The 24308-nt window shown below is 40.7% G+C and overlaps 1 protein-coding gene across 1 annotated transcript; it reads right to left on the bottom strand.

Annotated features, from left to right (window-relative positions):
• Window positions 1-382: 382 nt before the first annotated feature.
• Window positions 383-23685, bottom strand: LOC309389688 (adhesion G protein-coupled receptor E3-like). Its single transcript, XM_081948326.1, has 17 exons — window positions 23591-23685; window positions 21997-22032; window positions 20725-20781; window positions 19723-19776; window positions 17551-17627; window positions 15444-15536; window positions 13528-13705; window positions 12814-12930; window positions 11937-12133; window positions 10724-10882; window positions 9762-9956; window positions 8683-8918; window positions 8452-8512; window positions 6885-6976; window positions 5807-5975; window positions 4153-4251; window positions 383-2608 (listed from the first exon to the last, which is right to left on the bottom strand). The coding sequence occupies exons 1-17, from the start codon at window positions 23619-23621 to the stop codon at window positions 2546-2548; spliced, it is 1914 nt and encodes a 637-aa protein (XP_081804452.1). The 5' UTR covers window positions 23622-23685; the 3' UTR covers window positions 383-2545.
• Window positions 23686-24308: the final 623 nt, after the last annotated feature.

Genomic DNA, 24308 nt, shown 5'->3' with positions numbered 1-24308 from the left:
GATGGTTTCAGTTTTCTTAAAGTTCAGAAAAAATTAAGGCTGTCAATTAATGCTACTGATGGAGGCTGTTTCCCATATATCTTAAGTTGCCAAAAGCTGGGGAATTGGTTTAGCTCTGATTTTTGAGGGGCTGGTGGGGATCATCTTTTGACATTTGTTGCAGGAATGTCTGACTTCTGAGCAAGGAGAATAGATAATGATATTCACAGAAGAGATTGCACCAAGTGAAAGGAGAAAGTTCTTTCTTCATCTTCAACTCTCATGAACTCAATCTGCATAGAAATTAATTGACAGGCATGGGGGGGAGAGGAAGGAGGACACTTATGGACATCAGTGGAAATTTAGAGCTCAGGAAAAAATCGATCTTGAGCTACAGCCCCAGGTTTAGCAACATCACTAGCTGATATATTTTTGAAAAATATAGGCAGGAAACTCAGACTCAAGAACCATCAAAGTATGAGGTTGTGGGTATATTTCATGTAAAGCATACTTTATTTTATATTTCTTTATTTTTCTACAAAAACAAGGGGGGGATAAAGTCAACAATAAAGGAAGAAAACATCAGCTAGTAAAATTCTTAGCTAAGTTCAACTAATTAATGCATTTAAAACATTTTATTTTAATAAAGTATTTTAAATGGATTAATGAACAGATAACCATAACAAACACACACACACACACTCTTAAAAAAAACAGAATCACGGACATAAGTCAAGAACCATTTTGAAAAAGATTAAAATGGTGAGTTCAAATCTCAGAACATCGTCCCAGAGTATTTGAAAAATTGGCCAATATAATGCATTGCTTAAGGTATTGAACCCAGAAGCAGGGATCCATACAGATCCAGCCAAATAATACCTTCAGCAATGAAACTTAATAGCTGACTTTTTCTCAAGACAATTTTATCTCACAGCATTATTGTTTTGGAATAAAATAAATAAAGAGATCCTCAGAGAAGCTGCCTTCAGCACCTGGAGAAATATTTAACTAGATTTGGATCAACAATTAATGTTGAACCAGATAAAATGATAATAAAATGATCTGTCTTATTTCTTCATATTTATTAGATGTATTAGAATGTTCAAAGGTACAATATAAGATCTTGGAACAGTAGTTGATTCCAAACTCAGTAGTTGATTCCAAACTCAGTGTAGGTTTACAATGCATTATGGCTGTTCCAAGGAAAACGCAAATTTAGGGTTTTGGGGATATGAGAATTGCTTAAAACATTTTAAGAATAATTTATTCCTACACTCAATGATAATGAAAGTTGTTGCTATGACACAAGTTCCATTTTTAATTATATAGAAAAGGATCTTGACTGCAGTTTAAAATTAACACCAACCTTTTATAAACTACTCCTAAATATTCAACGCCATCTGGATTGATAGGATTGGAAGAATCAAGTTGTTTCTTGCTAATTAATTGTACTATTTTTGTACCAGTATGGTTGTAGAATCTTCTAACCTTTACCCAGTGTGTGTTAAGGATCAGTCTGAGTCTTCGGGTCCAGAAGTAGAAGAGCTTGACCAATCTGAGTCTCCGCCTCAACCACGGGGATTGGCTGAAGAGAGGAGGTACAGGGCCAGTCAATGCAGGCTGAGTCAGTTGATACAGAAGCTGAGCTAGGTAAGTCCCAAGCCCAGGAAGACACCACAAGTTGACAAGACTTGAGTCATCCACTTGAAAGTAAGAAGTATATCTCACTAGCCATATTAATTGGTTCATCTTGTAGAAATATGGTCTGTATAAAGGAAACTGTGGCTTGACTGGCTCTTTGTGGCAATCAACATTACTCACGCCCATCCTCAGACATATCCAAACTCCTTCTAGCCTAGCTGTATGGTGCTTTGACTTTCTTGGATAACCTAGCAGAAGTTTGGTCTGAAAACTGACCATTCTTGGATCATTTCCAAACTGACATTTTTGATTCTCTGGACTATTTCAGTTGTGTTTTCCTTCTTTAAGCAGATATGTCTGTAGTTTTCAATGTGTTTATGTTGCCACAGATAATGATTTAGGACTGCAATAAATACTTTTTTTTTGGCAGCACAAAAAAGGAATCTATTGATCAGTTTAAAAGTACACTGTCATTATGAAGAGGAATGTTTCTGTCAAGATACTGTTATGTTGGCACATCCTTTGTATTCCTTCAACCCATGTTCAGTAAACATGACATTCCCTAAAAGAGCAATGTACAGAAAAAGGTTGGAAATGTGCTGTATTAGGGTTGTATAAAACATTTTAAATATGTCCTTTGCAAAGTTGAAATACTTGAATATGAAAGAGCAGAATACTGTCCTATATATACTATATACTGTATAGCATATACAGTACTATATACATTATAGACTATAGTGAAAACAGACAGAAAATGGCAATGAAAATAGGGAATGATCTAAAAAGTTATGTTTCCAGCATGGGTCTGGATTTCAAGTTGCATTAAAGGGCTGAGAGCCAACAAGAAAACAAAGGGTTTACTATATTCAATTTTTCTTCTGTTTTGTTCACACTGAAAAGAAGAGTCCAAAAGAGAGACAATGAGTTACGTTGGGCTCCCCCATTCTACTTTCTGATCAACTACTGCAGTAGCACTTGGTACATTTGTCTGAAAAAAAAAAAACAAGAAGCAGCTTTTATTAGGTCATGAACTAAATGTGAAAACAACACAACATAGTAAACCAAGGATCGGCTTAAGCTTATGCAACAAATGAAAATGCAACCTTATCTTTGCATAATAATTGTCCAAACAAATAAACTATGGCTTATTGTGATAGCCTGAGCCACATAGCATTAGATGCAAGGGATGGGAAACCAACTCTAGGTAGGGGAGCTTTGCTGGTTTTCACATACATATTTCCCTGCAACCTCTCCATTCTTAACAATTGATCAGATGCTTTTAATATTTTCAATAAGATCTACTGATCATTTCAAAAGAGTGTAGAATCACTTAGGCCAGTGGTGGGGAACTTTTCAGCACCAAGTGCCCAAACCGGAGTGTACATGCATGCGTGTGCATGTGCACTTGCCGGATTGCTGGAAACCCAAAGACCAGCTGGCCGGCACGTGCATTCCTGTTTTTTGGCCATTGTTTGCGCCATTTCCAGGCTGTTTTCTGGTCCAAAAATGGCTTGAACTGGGTCTGAAAAATGGCCTGAAAATGACCCCAAAACAGCCAGATTTTTGGCTATTTTTAAGGCTGTTTTCTGGAGCTCCAGTGCCCATGAAGACCAGCTGGCTGGTGCACAAAAACGACCCAAAAACCTGCTTGAAAAACAGCCCAAAAAACAGCCTGTTTTTTTGGCTGTTTTTCGGGCCATTTTCTGGCGCTCAGGAACCCACGAAGACCAGCTGGCTGGAAACCAGAAGAACAGCTGGCAACAGCGTGCATGCCCACAGAGAGGGCTTTGTGTGCCACCTCTGGCACCCGTGCCATAGGTTCGCCATCACAGACTTAGGCTTTTTATCTTCAAACATAGAAATGACCAGCCTCAGAACCCTCCATGAAATACTAGACCTCTACACCACTTCAACAAAACACAAATAACTTCGAGAGGTTTTCGTTTTTTTTAGACAGATGGTGATCCAATTCAAATCTTTTGTGCATTTTCTAAGCATGCATGCCATTTTAGTGAAAATAATGGCGAAACTCATTCTCAGCAACACCAAACTAAACCAACTACAGGTGGTCTTCGATTTAAAACAGTTCATTTAGTGACCGTTCAAAGTTACCTTTTCAGCTCTGAGTGCCAAAACAGGAGCGCGTGTACGCGGGGCGGGGGGTGGGAGCTCCCAAAACCAGAAGAGTAGCTCCCTGGTGCGCACATGCGGGAGCACCAGAAACAGGAAGAGCAGTTCCCTGAAAGCTATGCTTCCGGTTTCTGGCGTGCATGCGTGTGCGAAAACCAGCTGGCTCAGCTTCCCAGTATGCACATGTGCTCCCGGGCACATGAAGACCAGCTGGCCGGAACCCGGAAGAGCAATGGGGATAGCTGGCATGCCCGGAGAGATGGCTCTGCGTGCCACTTCCGGCATGCGTGCCATAGGTTTGCCATCACAGTTATACTACATGTCTATCCTTCCAATATTGTGCTGGAGAAACCGTTTACCCTTGCCGCTGCAAATGTAATCAAAAGTTTTGATCATGCTTACTGAAGGATTGCTGACGGGGAAAGAGATCCCCATAATCTCAGAAGCCTCAGGTGGACTCTTTCTGATGGAACAGATCCAATGCCAGTATGCTTCTCTCACCTGAAAATCCAAATTCAAAGTCAGTAGGAGGAAGTATCTTACTAGTCTCCTATGAGAGGGGGAAGTACTCATTTAGCAACCGTGATCAGGACTGACAACTTGGCCTTAAAGTGAAGTAGTTGCTAAGTGAAATTGTGCTGTGCTCACGACCCTACTTCCACTTTCCTTTGCTTTACAGATCTACAGAAGTTGTAAATGACAGAATTGGTCACAAGTTACCTTTTCATCACTGTTGTTAAAAAAACAGTTGCTAAAGGAGGCGGTCGCTAAATAAGAACTACCTGTATGTGAAATAATCCAAAACAAAGAAATAAAATCAGCTACAATTTGGGTGTTGGATTTGTTTGTGTATATTAGTAATCAGAGTAATTAATTCACAGTGTCCTCATTGCAAAGAGTCTGCTGAGAAGCATTTCCTCTTCTATTTCCCTAGTCTGCTTATATTCTCTAAAGGAAAGTTAAAAAGAAAGGTTTGCCATTTCTGAAACCTCCAGAAATGTCTGGTTGTATAATGATGGACTAACAAGATACCAAAATAAAGGAAATATACATATTTTGGACAGCCGTTTAGTAAATTCCGTTACTGATCTGTCTATAATCTCTACTAAACTTCACAGAGAGACTAAATCACACCTGTGCTTTCTGAAAAGACTAGCTAAGAGGATGGATAATTACACATGAGGTGTAGATGAATTCAGGTCAGGGGTGGGTTGCTCCCAGCATTACTACCGGTTTAGTGCGTGCAAAAATTGAACCGAAAATCAAGATTGCGGTCCCGTAGAAGAACTGGTTCGGGGGCGTGGCAGGCATGGGTCACTGCTGGTTCCAGCAACCCAGGCCACCAAACCGCTACCGGTTCAGTTGAACTGGTCTGAACTGGTAGGAACCCACCTCTGATTCAGGTACAAGAGCAAAATCTGCAGCCTACAAAACTATTCTTGGAGCCCCTTTATATTTACCAAACAGCATCCCAAAAACCAACAACAACCCACCTCTTTGTAATATTCCAGAAATGTTCAGTGAAAAACGAACACATTTCCCTATAGGCGTTACAAATATGGCTTTTAGTTCCACAAGGGAAGCAAATATGCCACTCCATACCAGTCAGTGGTGCTGCTGCTGACTACAATGGGAAGGATTTATGCCAAGGGCAGTTCAATTCATTTGCAGAATGAATTTGAAATAACATTTGTTACTACCACACTCTTTATCTCTAGCATGGACGAGAAACTGGGAGTGGGAGATGGCTCGGACTATTCTTGTACCAGGAGCTCATAAAATCCTGAACACAGTCTGGAAAATTTGAAATATTAGGTTATTTGTGTCGTAACTTACATTCCTGGGCAACCCTCTCTTGTTTTCTACATCGGTAATTCTCAGCCAGGGGCTATATGGATATTTCAAGGTGCACAAAAGTGAAGAACACATAACAGGAGGCCACAGTATATGCTGAGATATATAAAAACTGGGAAAGTGGCAATCTTTTTCATCAATAATGTGACCTAGATAGGGGACCACAGGGAGGAAAAGGTTTAAAAACACCACTATACAACACCTTTTTGTTGAGTAAGCAGTACACCAGGAATATGAAGATTCCTTGCACACTGTTGGTGATGGTGAACAGATATGCCATAATGTCTTCCACAGGGCCATGTTGAAAGAGGCCAAAACACCAGGTCACACCCAGGATGAACACAAGGCCTATAGCCTTAAATATCAGTGACCTACAACAAGAAATCAACAGAGAAATGACACTGCTGAAAAGAGAGCATCTGACTCAATCTAAAGCAGGACTGGGCAACTATGGCAGCTTTATTACCTATGGACTTCAACTCCCAGAATTCCTGAGCCAGCATCGTTCAGTTCTGGGAGTGGAAGTCCATAGGTCATAAAGTTGCTATAGTTGCCCAGCCCTGATCTGAGCTAATCTTCTCTCCCTCAATTGACTCTGTGATAGAATGAAACCAGAACTTTCACTTCACAGGAGAGGATGTAAATGAGATATGTGGAGCAATGAGATGTGCTAAAGTTGATTGTGGCCCTAGTCGAAGAAGAAGAAGAGGAAGAAAGGGAAACTAGTACAGTAGGCCATTATCAATCATTTAAAGTTTCCCCTTTGCTGAGACAGTTCACCTTACATCTACTGCTAATTTCCAAGAATAAGGTCACTGGTTTGATACTGTATTTTGGTGACGATATCAATGAATATTGAGACATCCTACTTCATATTGCACCTATGCTTCAGTATGTCATCGTCTTCTACAGATGTCCAGCCAGCATGCATCCATATAAGATATTTTTGCAAAATGGAGGAACAACTTAGATGCTACAATTTTTAACTCAATGGGGCAAAAGATGCTGATCTCCATAATGAAAAGGACCCTTTTGCTACTGATAGTTTCTAAACAATTCACCCTTCTGCCAAATTTTGCCCACCTCATGCATACAAAGACCTCAGCACCAAATTCACTACATGAATTTCTACATTTGCTCCCGGATGTCCTTCTTATACTGTACAAGTTTTCTACTTCACAATTTGTTGTGAAAAGAATTTTGAAGCATTATTTTTTTTTATTTGCATGGATCATATGCCACACTGTACACCACACTTCATGCTTTGTGATAGATCTTACCTGGTATTTTTGACTGAAGATATCTCTGAATTGAGAGATGACACTTTTTTATGCAGATTCTTCAGAATAAGACAGAAAAACACCAAGTTGACCTTTGGGGAGAATTTAAAAAAATATTTATAAAGAAATAAAGTAACAATAACAATAGCAGATAAATAATGTTCTAAGACTAAAAAAGATGAAGAAGAGAGAACAATTGTTGGTTTTAGATCAGGGGTCCTCAACCCTCAGGACTGGGCTGTGGCACATTTAGAACCGGGTTGTGGTCCAGTTATAACCAGGCCACGCAGGTGGTGGATGAGACGCATGTGCATGCAGACCCACTTGCGTGAGCAGCAGTCTCTTGTGCAAGTGACACAAAGTTGCACTCACAGAGCCACATGTGTGAGTAACAGATGCTTGTGCTCACAGCTTGTTGTGGCCCAGCAGGATCCGGTTGAGCTGCTGATGGACTCAGATAGCGAGGAACCATATGAGTCTGCCCTGGACGATGTGGAGGACCCTGTGCAGGGTTCAGACTCAGAGCAGGGACCAGAGAGACTGGTCGGCTACCAGGAGGCGCCTGAGGCATGGAGCAGTGGGGAGGATCAAAGGCAGTTTGTCCCTGATGCTAGATTGAGAAGAACTGAGAAACGGAAGCAGCAACTCCGTAGGCAGACTCACAGAAGATGATTAAGCACAGGTGGTTGTGGATTGGCCCCTCCCAAGAGAGATTATAGGTGAGGCGTTGGGAAGGGACATTTGCAGGAAACAACCGTTTGAATTAATAGTTAAGAAAATCTATCTGTGTATTCTAGCCGTGTTTGTTCATTTGGACTATCTGCGTTGCTTTATTTTGAATTATCTGGGCTGTTGCAGAGCTACTCTATTGAACCTGAGTTGTCTGGGCCCTCAGCCAAAGGATTCGTTATCTCAGTAATTAAACAGTGGCAAACAGCCAAGCCTGTGTTCTGGTTTATTCACAGGCTTGAGGGGTAGGTGGGTCAGAACACAGCTCCTCTTCTGTGAGCAGCAGTTGCTCACAAAAATGAAACTGTACACGCATGTGCCCTCTTGTCCCTCATGCACAATCATCCCATCTCCCCACCACCACCACTCACTGGACAACCAAACCAGAAAAGTTGGGGACTGCTGTTTTATATGATACATTTTGGTAGCTGATGCTTTTAATGAGCGGACATCTACCTCTATTTTAATTATATATGACAGAAAAATAGAGAATTTTCTGCAACTCAGCACAAAATGGGTAATCTTTTCACTCTCAAATTCATTTTTTCTTTCTTTCCCTAACACCTTATCCCTTAGTATAAAATTGCAGCTCTCTGCAAAATATTAGAATGAATTAATTTCCCTTGTGTAGCTGAGATAACTTATTTTTCCTGCATTTTCAAAAATTTATGAACATTTTCCAACACATCGTAAATATAGAAAGACCAACTAAGGCTGGTGTATCCATTTTAGCTACATGAGATCAAGATCTTTTTCTTTTCTTTCTCATTTCAGAAAAAAAAGGTATAAAATTCTTTCATTTCTCTACTATAAAGAATAAAAGACAATATTTGCTCACCACAATTATTACACAGACAGGTCCCATAAAGCTCCAGATAAAACCTGGATCAAGCCAGCAGCTAAAGAAAGAGAAATATCATCAGGAGAAATCTAGACAGATATGCAAACACTTCAATGTACTATACAGAATTGGACTCCCTGAGTTATACTAGCATTTGTTCTCATGTAGTTTATATCTTGGTGGCACCTGGCTTAGGGAAGCAGCTTTTAACCATATGCTAAGACTTACTGATATGGAGTCCCAAAGGCTCCAGGTTTAATGGCTGCAGAAATAACTACAATCAGGACAGGGAACCCATAACCAATGAAGTACATAGATAACTTCATATACTTGCTGGCCCCACTGTAATTTGCCACTTTCAAGTTTCTGACGATGAAGTAGAGATTGACAGCTTCCAAGAACATCCAGACAAAACAGGCCAAAAAAAGATACTTCAGCATTCCAGCTATGACCGAACACAGGATCTGAATCAAAAACAAAACATTATTCCTTTATCAGCATCTGATTCTTGAATTGCTGGGTTTGAAAGAAAATCAAGAATGGGCTACAAAAAGCAGAGGAATGGAACAAATCATATCTGACATTCATGCTTCCACCAGCAGCGCTACAGGAAAACGTTGTGCAAAGTAACTCTTTCATTTGAGATATAGCACCAGGGGTGGGTTCCTGCCAGTTCTAACCTCTTCTATAGAAGAGATTCCACAAATCTACCATGCCATTTAGAACCGGTTCCAGCTCCCTCCCTCCCCCCGCCCGTCCGCACATCATCAAGATGAAGAGCAAGAGAAGGAATTCTGGGAGTTGAAGCCCACAATTCTTAAAGCTGTCAAGTTTGAACACCCCTGGGGTTTTTTTCTAAAGGTTTAGGGGTACAAGGGTCTTGTAATTTTAAGACTTATATGCTTCAAATGCCAAAGTTTCTGAGCCAACATTTTGGTTGCTAAGAAAGAGCGTTGTTAAGTGAGTTTCACCACATTTTACAAGTTGGCCATGCCCACCCAGTCACATGACTGCCAAGCCACTCCCATTCAGTCACATGGCTGGCAAGCCACTCCCACACGGTCACATGGCCAGCAACCCATTCCCACAAAGCAGGCAACACCTACAGAAGAGGTTCTAAAAATTTTCGAAACCCACCACTGTATATCACTATCATAAAGCTAACAAAAAAAGCTTTAAAAGTAGGTTTGCAAACAAACTGACTCCATTCAGTCAATCTATAGAAAAATGAAGACTTCTTAAGTAGAACCTCAGATGGGGTTTGCTGTCCACTACTGAGTAGAGCATCACATATTCTTCTGAAATACCTTGTTGCCTGTTTTATCTATTCCAGTTAGGAAGAGGAGGTCTGCAAAAAACAGGCAGAAGCTCAGTTGTAAGTGGATGAAGGTGCTGCTGTTGTGGCTGGCGCGGCAGAAGAGGAATGTGACAATACACAGGAAGAGACAGATGACTGAGATGGACAACCCAAGGTAGCTAATAATGGTGAGGATCAGATCTCCCTGTAAACAGAAGACAATTGTTCTCAAAATCATATGAGCCACCTTTTGATAAGGAAGATATGTTTACACTTCATCTAGACCATGGTGTCAAACTCAATTTCATGGATCCCTTGTGTAGCTGGAATGGCCATGGCGGGTGTGGCCAGTTCACCATCACTCGTGTCGGGGGCACCTGTGGTGGCCTGAGCCCTCTGCCAGAGAAAACGGGCTCCTGAGCTCCATTTTATGCTGTAATGGCCTCCTGCAACCCTCTGCAGTGGAAATGGAGCTTAGGAGAGCTGTGTACGCCCCTTCCTAGCTCCGTTTTTGCTGGCAGAGAAACTGTGGGCCGGTCCTGGCAGAGAAACCCTGGGCTGGTCCTTTGCTGTTTCCCCCCGGCCAGATCTAATTACCCCAATGGGCTGGATCTGGCCCCTGGGTCTTGAGTTTGACACCTCTGATCTAGACCATAGATCTGACTTACCTATAAAAGCTATTCCAATACCTGACTGTTTTTTCTTGTATTGTGATTGGAAATAAAGCATCAGAATGTTTAAAATCTTAAGGAACACAAGCATTTCTTAGTTTACTTTTCTATATATGAAAGGAAGGGCCCACAAATAGTTATGGAAAATTCTGCAGCATGTCAAATAGGCAAATGCTGCTTCGATAATGAAAATTGTTATCTTCTAGACAACAGAAGGACACAACAGCAGATATAACAAATAAGAAAAAAAACCTGTTGTATATCACGGTACAATTCTGAGATGTTTTCAGAAATAACATACGTGTTTATGAGTTGTAGCCATCAGTACAGCAAAACTGGACAGATATTGACAGCGGCATTCTGTATGGGTGATGTTAGAAAAGATCTGTTGGCAACCATGATTTGACAAGGCACCAGAAATCCATTGGACACAGAGAGCCTTTTCCTGGGGAACTTTACTCTGCAAGAGGGAGGAAATATTGATGGGAGGTAGGGAGAAAATCTACATATTTACCTTATCTCCTACCACACAGTTACAGAGTTATTAAACATTAACAAGGAAACAACAGTAAGACAAGCAAAAGGAACAATATAAACATCGTAGAACGTAAAGACCAGGAGACACAAATACTATTAAATGCATAAGCTTTGTAAATGTTATTAGTGTGAAAAGGTGCTATAAAACGTCTGATTTATAAAGCTTGAATGACATAAGGACTACCTAGAACAGGGGTGTCAAACTCAATTTCACTGAGGGTCACATCAGGGTTGAATTTGCTCTAGGTGGGCCAGGGTGGGTGTGGCCAGGATGGGCGTGGCCTACTCGACATCACTGTCAAGGGCGCCTGTGGTGCCCCGAGTGCTCTGCCTGCGAAAACAGGCTCCCAAGCACACGGCCCTCCCCAAGCTCCATTTTCACTGGCAGAGGTGGCTTAGTGGCTTAGTGGCTAAGACTCCTGCCTAAGATATAATACAGCCCAGGTTCGAATCCCAGTAAGGGTATGGCTAGCTGATGAGAGCTAATTAGCTCGAAATAGATCTATACTAGTCTCCCTTTATTTATTTATCAGTACAAATACAACACAAATATAAAAAGGCAACATTAAAAATAAAAATATGGTTTTCTGCCTGCATGGTCTTCTGTGATAAGCCGAAGGACAGAAAGAGGGAGTAGTGACCTTCCTCCCATATTTAGGCATACCAGGGGTTGTAACACAAATACATACCTATTTCCCTGGCTCAACTGATAAGGAGGACAGCCTGTGGCTTAGTGGCTAAGACTCCTGCCTAAGATATAATACAGCCCAGGTTCGAATCCCAGTAAGGGTATGGCTAGCTGGTGAGAGCTAATTAGCTCGAAATAGATCTATACTAGTCTCCCTTTATTTATTTATCAGTACAAATACAACATATATATATATGTTGTATACACACACACACAAACACACACACACACACACAGGACTTTTAGAAAAAAATTGGCATGATTTCTGAGGTAGACCTCATTTATATACCTTGAGATGCTGAAAGGTGAGATTGACTGGGGTAGAAATATTCTGTTTCTTGCTCCTGGCAGAAACGCTTACCAGTCTAGAATTCATATGAACACCTGTCAGCATTTCATTGCCTAGGAGGGTTCTATTCTGAAGTAAAGTATCTTGTAAAAGTGTTTTTAGCCCACTGTATGATATAAAAGCCACAGCAACGGTATCTGCAAGAGACAGAAGGAATATCAGGGAGAAACATAAAACCAAATAAAATATACATAATTTCCCCAAACTTGGGAAAATGTTAATAATGAAAGGATCAGTGTAGATCCATATATTTACTTCTTGGCAAAATAGGTACCACCAACTACTATCTAGAACAGGGGTGTCCAAACTTTCTGCAAGGAGGGCCATATTTGATGAAGTGAAAATGTGTGGGGCCAACCATTCAGCCTGACCTTCTTTGAACCGTTAACATTAAATGCAAATGAACTATTTTATGAAAGACTAAACAAATAACTCCGCCAGGGAGAAGAGGCTGCAGGCCACTCGAAATTTGAAAACGGGCCACATTTGGCCCCCGGGCCGGACTTTGGACATGCCTGATCTAGAATAACAGTATTCCTCTTTAGAGGAATTGGACGGAAGCTTGGAGGTCTTCTAGTCCAACCCCCTGCTTAGGCAGGAAACCCTATACTGCTTCCAGTGTCCAATCTATTCCCTTTCACTTTTCCCAATGTAGTATTTTACAGATGTGTTGGATTACAACTTCCCTAATCCAAGTCAGTGATAAAATGCTCAAATATCCTAGGGTTGCAGCTGACTGGGAGAGAGCAATAAAATAGCTAGTAAAAGTAATTTTGGATCTATTATGTAGAAAAACCATACTAGCCATGAACAATACCTGTGGTCATAGCAGTTGCTGCTCTTGGGTGGATGGCCATTTGATCTCCTTGGGCGTTTAATGTGAGCATTTCATTCTTTTCAGAGAATTCTGGACTGATAAGATTTGTTTGGATCACTGAAAAGAGAGAAATGCTGAGTTCCTGAACGGATCTAATGAATGTTAGTCATATTTTTTAAAATCTGAAGCTGATGTCAAATAAGAACCACATGTCATAATAGAATGAAACAAAATTCCTAATAATAGCACTCGCTTTGAGTAGATGCAGGTGCATTGAGTTAGGGCCTTACCAGTTGATGGTTCATTCATGAAAAAAGCTATTCACTGATTACAATGCTGCTGGTCTTATTACTACTTGTGATATTAATAAATCATTTTGTTTTCATTTTTTAGGAATGATTTCATTAATTGTCATAATTTGATTAATTGTCATAGTTTGATTAATTGTCATTAATTGACAGCTTATTGGAATGTTTCATGCAAAAGTAGGAATCAAATTTAAATAATAAATGAAATAAATACATTGAAAACATGCCTGAACTCTCATATACAGGCTGCTTTCATTAAAGAAGTCTAAATTGTGAGTTGCCATATGCACCTGTAGCTGATGAATGAAAGAAGACTCAGTACAGGGAATTTGACTTGTGCAACATACAAGCAAAAAGCCTTTTGTTTTTTTCTTCAAAGACAAAATTCACCTTTCATTTTCCTTACCCGTGAAGTTTTGAACCACTGTTTGAGAGATGTTTCCTGGATTTGCAAGAGCTGTGAATAGTGCACCTAAGCTTATTTCCTCCATAATCATGGGCAAAATTGTGACAAAATCCTTCTTTGTGTTACTATCCCAGTGAGAGCGATTATCAAAAAGATTTTCAAAGGAAGTCACCGAGCCCTGCAGCATTACAAGAAGTAAACTTTTCAAATCTCATTTAGCTTTTCTTAAGCATTTCATTAAGAATGTTCTTGTCAGGATATTGTAGAAGACACTCAATATACTTCAACTTGAATCTTAACTGTTAGGTAAAGGTTCCCCTCGCACATATGTGCTAGTTGTTCCAGACTCTAGGCCAGTGATGGCGAACCTTTTTTGGCTCGCGTGCCACAAGTGGTGGGAGTGCAGGGGGGTCATGTGCGGGTGTGCCGCACCCATAATACAATGTGCGATCCCCCCAGTGCACATGCGCGCACAACAGGTGCGACCCCCCATTTTTACATGCTTTTTTCACCTTCCACAGGCTCCAGAGGCTTTATAGGAGCCTGGGGAGGGCAAAAAGAGCCTCCCCCGCCCCCCTGGATGCCCTCCGGAGGCTTCAGGGACCGTCCGGAGGCTTCCCTGAAGCCTTCAGAACGCTTAAAATGACCCTCCGAGCAAACCGGAAGTGCCTTCAGGGACCGTCTGGAGGCTTCCCTGACGCCTTCGGAGCGCTCAAAACGATCCTCCGAGCAAACCGGAAGTCATTTCAGGTTTGCTCAGAGGGTCATTTTAAGCGTCCCGAAGGCTTCAGGAAAGCCTCAGGCGGGGGAGGCTCTTTTCGCCCTCCCCAGGCTCCTATAAACCCTCTGGAGTCTGGGGAGGGTGACAAAATGGCTTTCAAAAAAGGTGAACTCAGCTGACAGGGCAGCGCCTCGCGTGCCCTGACAAATGGCTCCACGTGCCACCTGTGGCACGTGTGCCATAGGTTCGCCATCACTGCTCTAGGGGGTGGTGCTCATCTCTGTTTCAAAGCCGAAGAGCCAGCGCTGTCCAAAGATAGCTCTGTGGTCATGTGGCTGGCATGACTAAATCCCAAAGGTGCACGGAGCGCTGTTACTTCCCCACCAAGGTGGTTCCTATTCTTCTACTTGCATTTTTACATGCTTGTGAACTGCTAGGTTGGCAGAAGCTGGGATAAGTAATGGGAGTTCACTCTGTTACATGGCGCTAGGGATTTGAACTGCTGAACTGCCAACCTTTCTGATCAACAAGCTTAGCGTCTTAGCCACTGAGACACTGCATCCCATTCCTTATTAATTAACCCTTAAAATTAACCTTAACCCTAACTACAGTAGGTTTTGTGGCAACTTAATATTTACATATTAATTATGCACTTCATCAGAAATGGATTCATTTCTCATGACTCAAAAAGGTTGATGCTACTATACAAGAGATGAAGTCTCTTGTTTGGGATCAAAATACTAAGATGGTTCCTCACTGGAATCCATACAATCATGGATCTTGGATTCTTGATTCTTTGTTAATTTTAATTAAGAAAAGAATATACAAAACTTGATTTTGCATACCAAAATTAAATAAAACGTATTTACAAAATTAAAATGTCAAACAATGGAATCTTATGAAGTGTGGAACCAATTTATTTACTTCTACCTTATTTTCCAGAATTTAGTTTTCCAATCTCATTTCCACTAAACTTTGCAAAAGTCCCTTTCCTATGCCAATCCCATATTGAAACACAGATATTAAATGAATTGGAATCTTCATTCGAAAAACTGATTTAATTCCTAGAATATTGACTCAGATTTCCTCTATCCACTTATCATCTATGTACGTAATAGGAAACTATGCAGTCTTGCTTCTCAGTAAAGAGAAGCTGTGGTCAAATGTTGTCTCTGCAGTTGTCAATAAATCTTACTTTCAGAGTGGTTTCCGTATGCCCGTCACTAGCACGAAAAGGTTTCCAGAATTTCAAGGCAGAACTTATCACTGAGCAGTATAAATTCTTTTCCTAAAAGAAAAGAAGAAAGGAAGCATGTGTTCTCAGGGTCGGCAAGTGAAGAAAGAATCTCTACATAGTTATTTCGGCTGGGGTCTCTAACCTTGGCAGCTTTACGACTCCATTTTGGGAGTTGAAGTCCAAAAAATGGTAATGTTGCCAAGGTTGGAGACTCCTGGAGACTCCTGGTTAGGAGACCTGTAGAAGCCATCTGTATCACAGATGCCAGACCTACTGATCCAGGGCTCTTTCCCCCCCTTCAGAAACAATGTTCTGAACACATATTTTAGGGACTAGCAAACCTTCAGTGGGGCTGGAGGCTACCATACATTTCTTTCGAAGGCTTTTCTCAGCAGTCAGAGATAAAATAGAAATTATAGAAATTAGTGGCAGTGTTTTCAATGCCAGTCTTAAACTCTGTTTTAAAATGATTATTTTTGAAAAAAAAAAAAACCCGACAAGAGCTTCTGTTTAAATTAATTAACCAACAAAATTTGACTTTAAAAAAAAATGGATAAGCTTATCCATAATTGGCCACTGTGATCTGCAGAGGTGTTCTGACCGAGGCTTTCCAAGAGCATGAAGCAAACTCCTTGTCCCTACAAAAACCGCTTTTATTAATTTACTGTGAATCCCGCTTATTCACATCCAAGTCTTTCAAGGGAGGATTTACAGTCACAGACCTTATCTGGCTTGGAGAGCCGCCTAGCTGATATCTGCAAAACTTGGCAAGGAGTCTCGGAAACCCATGAACCAATTAAGCGAACTAATTGTCTCCTGCAAACTCCACTCCCCTTTCTCTCCTCTTTTATTTCCTCTAGGAGGGGCCATTCATCGTCCACCTATGGCCTTACTCTCAAGTTGACCCCTGTTCTTTAGCTGTTCCCTTCATCTGGCGACTCTGCATGCGCACACTTGGAACAGGCTCCAGCTGTTTGTCTGTCTCACTGATGTCTGACTCTGAAGGCAGCTGATAATTGACATACAGCTCTGGCCCCTCTCAGTCTCCGACACAGAGCCCTCATCAGTGCCTTCCCCTGACTCCAGGACTGACTGATGTTCCTCCCCAAACTCCTTACTGTCCAAATCTGCTGCCCTGGCGGGCTATAACAAGAGGCTTCAAAGCAACATATGAGAGGGAGTATTGGAGGAAATCTATATGGTAAAGCAGAGGTGTCACACTCAAAGCCCAGGGGCCACATCCAGCCCACGGGGTGCTTAGATCTGGCCTGTGGGGCCCCTGCCATAAAAAATGGAGCTCGGGAGGGCCACGGGCAGCCCTCCTGAGCTCCATTTTCACTGGAAGAGGGTTACAGAAAGATGTTGTAGCTGAAAACGGAGCTCGAGAGCCCTTTTTCACTGGCAGAGTGCTCAGGCCACCACAGGCGCCCCGACACAAGTGATATTGAGTTGGCCACACCCATCCTGGCCACAACCACCTTGAACATGCCCACCTGACCATGCCCACCATGGCCACACCCACCCTGTTCCCCTGAAGTCAAACACAACCCTAATGCAGCCCTTAATGAAATCAAGTTTGACACCCCTGTGCTAAAGGGTACTCATTCTTTGATTTCTCTGGACATAAATAAGTGGGAATAGAGGCATAGCTAGACAACTAAGCAGGATGGCTTCGTGGGCAATGATAGAGTCAGCATCAAAATGGGAGGGGGGAAGGATTTAGGAGGTAGGGTCAGACAAGACTTTATAACAAGACTATAAGACCAGCAATTCCATTAGTGGTGTCCCCAAACTATTGCAGAGCTACAGCAAGAAAAAAACAACTCAGCTTTACCATCATTCACATATCCCAATTTCTCTCCCTGCAATAAATTGACTCTCCTCCCCATCTCACTTCCAGCTGATAACATGAGCTCAAGGAGGTCCACAATTGATTGTGAATTGCCACAAACGCCACACGCAAATGTTTCAACTACTCCAAGTACATAATTGTGGGGCATTGGTAGTATAAACAGGTTGTTTTTTTTAAATGATACAAATTTAACATATAAAGTATTATACTTACTTTTTTTGGTTCATTTGAACATTTGTTTGAAATGAAATTGTTTTGCACTTTTTCTGTTTGGGAGCGAAAGGGACTTTCTGTAAAGGAAAATAGAAAACTGTAAGTCCAAAGTGCACTTAAAAATGTCCACTTAAAAATGTTAAAATAATTTGATGGATGACATCTCTCATGCTCAGGGGGGAAACATTCTGGTCCCAATTTTAAGCCTTGATGGAGTCGCCTCCTCTCTAAGCAGCAGCATCTGTGCAATTTTAGGATTTCCCTGGACCAACCCTTCCTTCTGAAACAGCAAAGAAAAGCTGTGGCCAGGACTTTGCCTATCTCTGACTGATGTATCAGTTGCACACCTACTTAGATAGGTGTTCTGACCCCCATCTCCATGCCTGTGAATAAGCCAGAACACAGGCTTGGCTGTTTGCCACTATTTAATGAAGGAAATAGCAAGTCCTTTGGCTGAGAGCCCAGGCCACTCACGTGCCAACAGAACAACACAGATAGTCCCCAGGAACAGACAAAATTGGAAATACACAGAGCTTCTCAATCACCAATTCGAACGGTTGTTTCCTGCAAATGTCCCCTCCCAACGCCTCACCTATAAGCTCTCTTGGGAGGGGCCAATCTACAACCACCTGTGCTAATTATCGTCTGTGAGCCTGCCTACGAAGCTGCTGCTTTCATTTCTCAGCCTTTCTCACTCTAGCATCAGGGACTGACTGCCTTTGATCCTCCCCACTGCTCCATGCCTCAGATGCCTCCTGGTGGCCAACCAGTCCCTCTGGTCCCTGCTCTGAATTTGCAACCTGCATAGGGTCTTCCACATCATCCAGGGCAGACTGAAATGATCCCTCACTATCTGAGTCCAGCATCGGCTGAACCGGAGCCTGCTGGGCCACAACAGATATGGAGTTTGGGGGACGTAACCACAGGTAGTGCATTCCAGGCATTGACCACTCTGTTGCTGAAATTGTATTTCCTGCAATCGAGTTTGGAGCAGTGTACCTTAAATTTGTATCTATTGTGTGCTCGTGTATTGTTGTGGTTGAAGCTAAAGTAGTCATTGACAGGTAGGACGTCATCCCATCTGCTTGCTTGAAGTAGAATGTTCATCTGTCCTACATCTTTGTAGGACACCTTTGCGGCATTGGATATGATTTGATTACGGGTCCAATTTAAAATGTTGGTTATCATCTTTAAAATTCTACATTGTTTGCCTTCCAGAAAGCTACAGAACTGCGTCTCCTTTGAAGATACAGTCTGCCTGAAGCAGGAGGGAATTTTAAAGGTTCCCTACTCCTTTTGTTTGTTTGTTTATCCTGTGAAAGAACTTTTCTGTTAAGTTATAGAAGTCCTTTGGCTTTCATAAATTGATTAAGACCAGACTGTTTTGCTGATCATTTATGTGAACTGGCTTGTTTGTTTTTTGAGAGAGAGATTGTTAGGCGCTTCTTGCTGCCATCTTATTATATGTAGCTTTTGTGAGGCACTTTGCCTAATTTGGAAGTGGATAGTATATAAAAATTCTTGAAGTCATTCGGTGACATTGATTGGAAGGAGAGATTCTCCATTTCTTTTACAGTGAATCACGACCACAAAATCTCGTAGTACTCAGTAACTTGGATGGTTTTGAGAAGTGGTCACTTAAATTCCCACAAGATAGGCTGGATATTGAATTTGAATTTCATCTTCTGATTGTGAAAACTACAGAGGTATCTGATTGACTGGACAAAATGGGGCTTGGCATAATTCATTTTAATACTCTTTGTATTAATTTGTAAGAGAAATATTATGTGCAAAAGCCAAAAAGCCAACTAATCCCATTTTATTTATTTATTTACTTCGGTGCTAGAGAGAATGTACTGTCCATGCAAAACTCAAGGTGAAATGTAAGCCCATTGCCTGATATTAAATGTTAATAATTGCCAGAAGTTTTAACTTTTAAGAAGAATGCTGACAGTGAAGGCCTTGCAAATCTTTGCTCTCAAACCCATATTATGTCATATAGACCTTTATTAATTGATAACTATGTTAAACTGCTCAACATCTCTCCATAATTGATAATAGATTTCGTTTATCAGGACATTTGTAGTGGCTGATAATTACAATTCTATTAGTTCCATTCAGTTAAGATCAAGAAGATGCAATTGAAAAGAGTCAATGAATGAATACACTTACTCTCAGGGATATTATTATTTGATCCTGGCCAACGTTTAACATTGCAATTGCTGCCTGGAAAAATAAGGAGATTCTCAGTGACCACATTCATTTTAAGCAAAATTAGACACAGTATTGTATCTTCCTTCCTTTAACCACATTATTTAGCATAAACTAACTGAAGATTTTAGGAAGATATAGATGACTGGCAGGTGTGGATTTTTCGCACTAAAATGTGGTCTTGATTTATTATACGATAAAAGCACCTAATGCATCTCATTATAAAAAGGCAGGAATAACATGCTAGGAATACAACAAACTTAAATTCTCTGCATTTTATCATGGTTTGATTCTGCCTTAACACATGCCAATTTTTATTAAGAAACAGCCAGTGATATGGAGCAAAGGAAGTGTGTAACTTCTATCAATGAAGCCTGGCTGGGGAATTCTGAGAGTTGAAGTCCACAAGTCTTAAAGTTCCCAAGTTTGGACACCCCTGCCTTAAACCAATTTATCAGCAAGCATTCGAGGGTGGCATTAATTGTAAGAAGCAGTTGAGTCAGATACCAACTATGTGGGTCCACAGAAGGGTAAAACATCAAAAGGCCATACCTGTGCTTAGTATGGCTCAACTTTTTGAAGTAGTCTACACAAGAAGCACCAACCATGTAATAAAATTATATTTCAGTTCACTTTTATCAATTTGTTTTACTGCCGGTTCTGTGGGCGTGGCTTGGTGGGTGTGGTGTGGCTTGGTGGGCGTGGCTTGGTGGGCATGGCAGGGGAAGGATACTGTAAAATCTCCATTTCCTCCTGATCAGAGAAACGGGAGGCAGAGATCAGGAGGCAGAGAATAGATGGGGGCGGAGCCAGTCAGAGATGGTATTTACCGGTTCTCTGAACTACTCAAAATTTCAGTTACCAGTTCTCCAGAACTGGTCAGAACCTGCTGAATACCACCTCTGACTTTTATGCATTTGGGGATTACATGTGTTAAAGGCGCAGACACAGTTTAAAACTTACCAAACAATGATAAGATCTGACACCGAAATTTGTTCCATATTGATTCACTAGATGTTCCTACCAAAGAAAGCAATTACTTTCAATCTTAAAACAAATCCAGCTGAGCAAGACTGCCAGAGTTTCTTTATTGATGTAAGGATATAAGCAACCTTAGATAACTGCTTGTTACATGGCATTACAGAATATTTAGCAGCAAGAATAAAGGAAAGGAAAACCAGAAAGGAATAGGAAGTTTGTCAGGCTACTAAATTATGAACTGCAGTGATTCACTTAACAACTCTGGCAAGAAAGGTTGTAAAATGGGGCAAAACTCACTTAACAAATGTCTCATTTAACAACAGAAATTTTGGACTCAGTTGTGCTCATAAGTCGAGGACTAGCTACACAGATGTTCTGAAAATGTTCTCCACCTAATTTCTGCGTTAGAAGCCTAACAAGTTTGCATTATTTTATTTAACAATCTGGTAAAGAGTGTTACAAACCTAAAACCTGTCACAGATTTAATTTTGTTAATCTTGCTGACAAATCTCTTCGCATAAAATGTGGCTAGACACAATCAGACATGTAATCATATTTTTGTGATCTTTTCAGTGTGGTTGTTTATTTTCAAGCATGCATTTTATATTAAAGAAAGGGAAGTTAGCAAGAAGGAACTTTTTCTCACAGTTGCCTGTTTTGTTGAGGAGTAGGAGGGGGATAAATAGCAATACATTCCACAGTTTGGATAGTGTTCCTCTACATAGAATTCAACTTTTTATATCTGCTATAAATTCATTTTAGCAGGAAAAGTAATAATCTGTCAATAAGAATTCCATCCTGAAATAAACATAACCATGCATGATACATGGTAGTTTTGGTGCAAAACTGGACATAGTGGGAAAAGATATACCAATATATAAATTGCACCCATTTCTCTGCAAAGGAAAAACAGCATTTACTACGAGTATCTACATTTTAAAATGTTTTTATTTCAGAAGGTATATGACTATACTTGGCTATACAAATTGGAGATAACTCTCAAGATGTACCCATATGGTGTTACTATGCAAAAGGGATTTGTTACTATACAAATCCACATTCACTTCCCCTAAATTGTCCATTTTCCCCTCCTGACTTTTTTTGTGCCATATGTTTTGCACATCTATACCTTCCATTGTACATGGAAACTGCAGTTCATTACAAAGAAAATATATGCATTAGCTGACATTTGAACAAGCACAATCAGTATTTAGGATCACTTATATTATTCCTGTGAAGGTAAGTAGGTTTTACCTATTGCATCTGCACAAACAATTGCCAATCCAAGACCTAGAATAAATAAAATTCAATTATAATATATAAGTATAGTATCTTTGTCTTTAAAATGAAAGATAGTCCTCCTTCCTTTTTAACTGAAATAACTTTCACCTATGGAACTTCAGTTGCTTTGCATAATCTTGGATTTGTAATTCCCCTTGTATCATGATTCATTTAAAATTGTTATCGTCATTGCATCATTACACTATGTAAAAACTTACCATCCGCTGGAAAAAGGATTGTAACATTGTTAAAATTATTTCTTGTGTCAAAATAAGAACATTCTGATTGCATATGAGCGCTATATTAAAAGTCGTGCTGAAATGCATGAAAAATTTTAAAGAATAAATGAAAATTCATATGAATTTCCAGAGATCTTGCAAAGTGCTCTTAACATGGCATTTGCTTGCTGAGATCAGAAGGTGGTATGCTATGCACAAAAGAGGAGCCATGATGACCAAAATTATAAGGAAAACAGTGAGAGGCTCCTGTAGCAGGAAGTCTATATAGAGTTCAAAATATCTGTTCCAGGATGGGTTTCTGCCGGCCTTACTGGCTGGTTCAGTGTGTGCGCAATTTTGCCTATAAATAGGTCTGTGCATATTCAGAACATTTAAAAAGGTCCAAAAAAGATGTCACGGCGACCGGGGAACCGGTTCAGGGTTGTGGCGAGCATGCCGTCCCTACCCGTTCGGAGACCCAGTCGCCATTTCCACTACTGGTTCCACCGAACCGGTGTGAACCGGTAGGAACCCACCTCTGAACTGTTGATATTGCAGATAAGAGTTAATGGAAATTAAGAGGGGTTGGACTTAGACTACTTGTAGCAATGTAATTACTCCAGGCTGATTCCTCTCTTTATTCCAGCCCCCTCCCCCAGACGTTGCTTCTCCTCCTTCTACTTCCATGAATGAAAATAGCAGTGTGATAGAGTGGAAGAATTAAGATTGTAAAACTGCCAATATTATATCAATATTGATTCTTCTTAAATATTTTAAATAGTTATGGATACAATTTTAGGGATTAGTTGGAAATTGCTGAAATCAAACTGTTTTGAGTCTTCCAATCAATGAAACTACCCCAGTCTAACCCCTGCCCCCACCTTCCATTCCCACTCTCAACACTCCCCCCCCAAAAATTTTTTTCCTAAAAGTTCTGAGTTCATTGAACTCATGGAAGGAAGCTCCCAGATCTTCTATGACCCTAGAATTTCTTTTAGGAGTAGATTTACTAAATCCTGGTCTAAAGTTTCTGATAATGACCATTTTGGCTTGCAGAACATGATACAACACAATTAGAAATACTTTAGTGTAATATACTGTACTCAGAGATGTCTGGTGGGGCTGAGACATAGACAGTTTAGCCTTAGCACTAGAGAGCCAAATGTTCACTCTTCTGTTCTCACCAATTGCTTTAAGGCTGAGGTGCCCTAAAGCAACACTGCCACCCAACTGGTATCTCTTGTCTCAGTAGAAATCTTTCCCATTATGTGGGACTTTCCACCTGAAATGTATCTGCTGTACCAATAAGCTATTATCTGATTTCATTGAACCAGGAATTGTCTACTCACCTAGAATGATGTAAGCGAGAGAATTCCTCATTGCCTTCTTTTGTGAGTGAGCGAATCAATGACTAATTTTAACCTCTCTCCTCTCTCTCTCTCTCAAGTGGTAAAGCATAAAGGAACTAAAAACCGCTATGAATAAGCCAGCACATTAATACGTATTTCCTATAAGGGAGTGGGGAGTGGCAGAGAAATATTAAACATCACCCATAATGTTACTGACTTCTGGTCTTAAACCTATGAGTTATTTTTATGCTTTAAACCTATGACTTATTTTTATCATTACGGTATATCTAGAGTTGCTGGCTGGGGATTTCTGAGATTTGAAGTTTAAACATCTTAAAGTTGCTAATATAGAGAAACACTGATGAACGTAATAATTCTTTTCAGTGCAGTGGTTTTCTTACATGCATTTATTCTTCAGAATTGCCAGTTAGTAAAAAAAGGGAAGCTGACAGAAACGAAGTTTCCCTCAGGTATTACAGTTGGCTGCTTTTTTTTGAGGAGGGGTAGGGGACTGTAGCCATCATGTCAATAGGTACAAAGAGGGTACCATTCCCATAGGGAAGCCTTGTCCCAATTATCAAAATACTGCCTCATCAGATTGGTCAGTTGCAAAAAGACTCCTGCCTGCCTCATCAGATTGACCAGATAGATCAGTAACACATGGACTCGGCTCTAAGAGGGAATATACTGAAAATGGATACACCCCCACACTCCATTT

The sequence above is a fragment of the Natrix helvetica genome (genome assembly GCF_964273705.1).
Source record: "Natrix helvetica genome assembly, chromosome: 3".
In the NCBI taxonomy this organism is placed as follows: Eukaryota; Metazoa; Chordata; class Lepidosauria; order Squamata; family Natricidae; genus Natrix; species Natrix helvetica.
The sequence above is the reverse complement of the archived record's forward strand: the minus strand, read 5'-3'. Positions and strand labels throughout refer to the sequence as shown.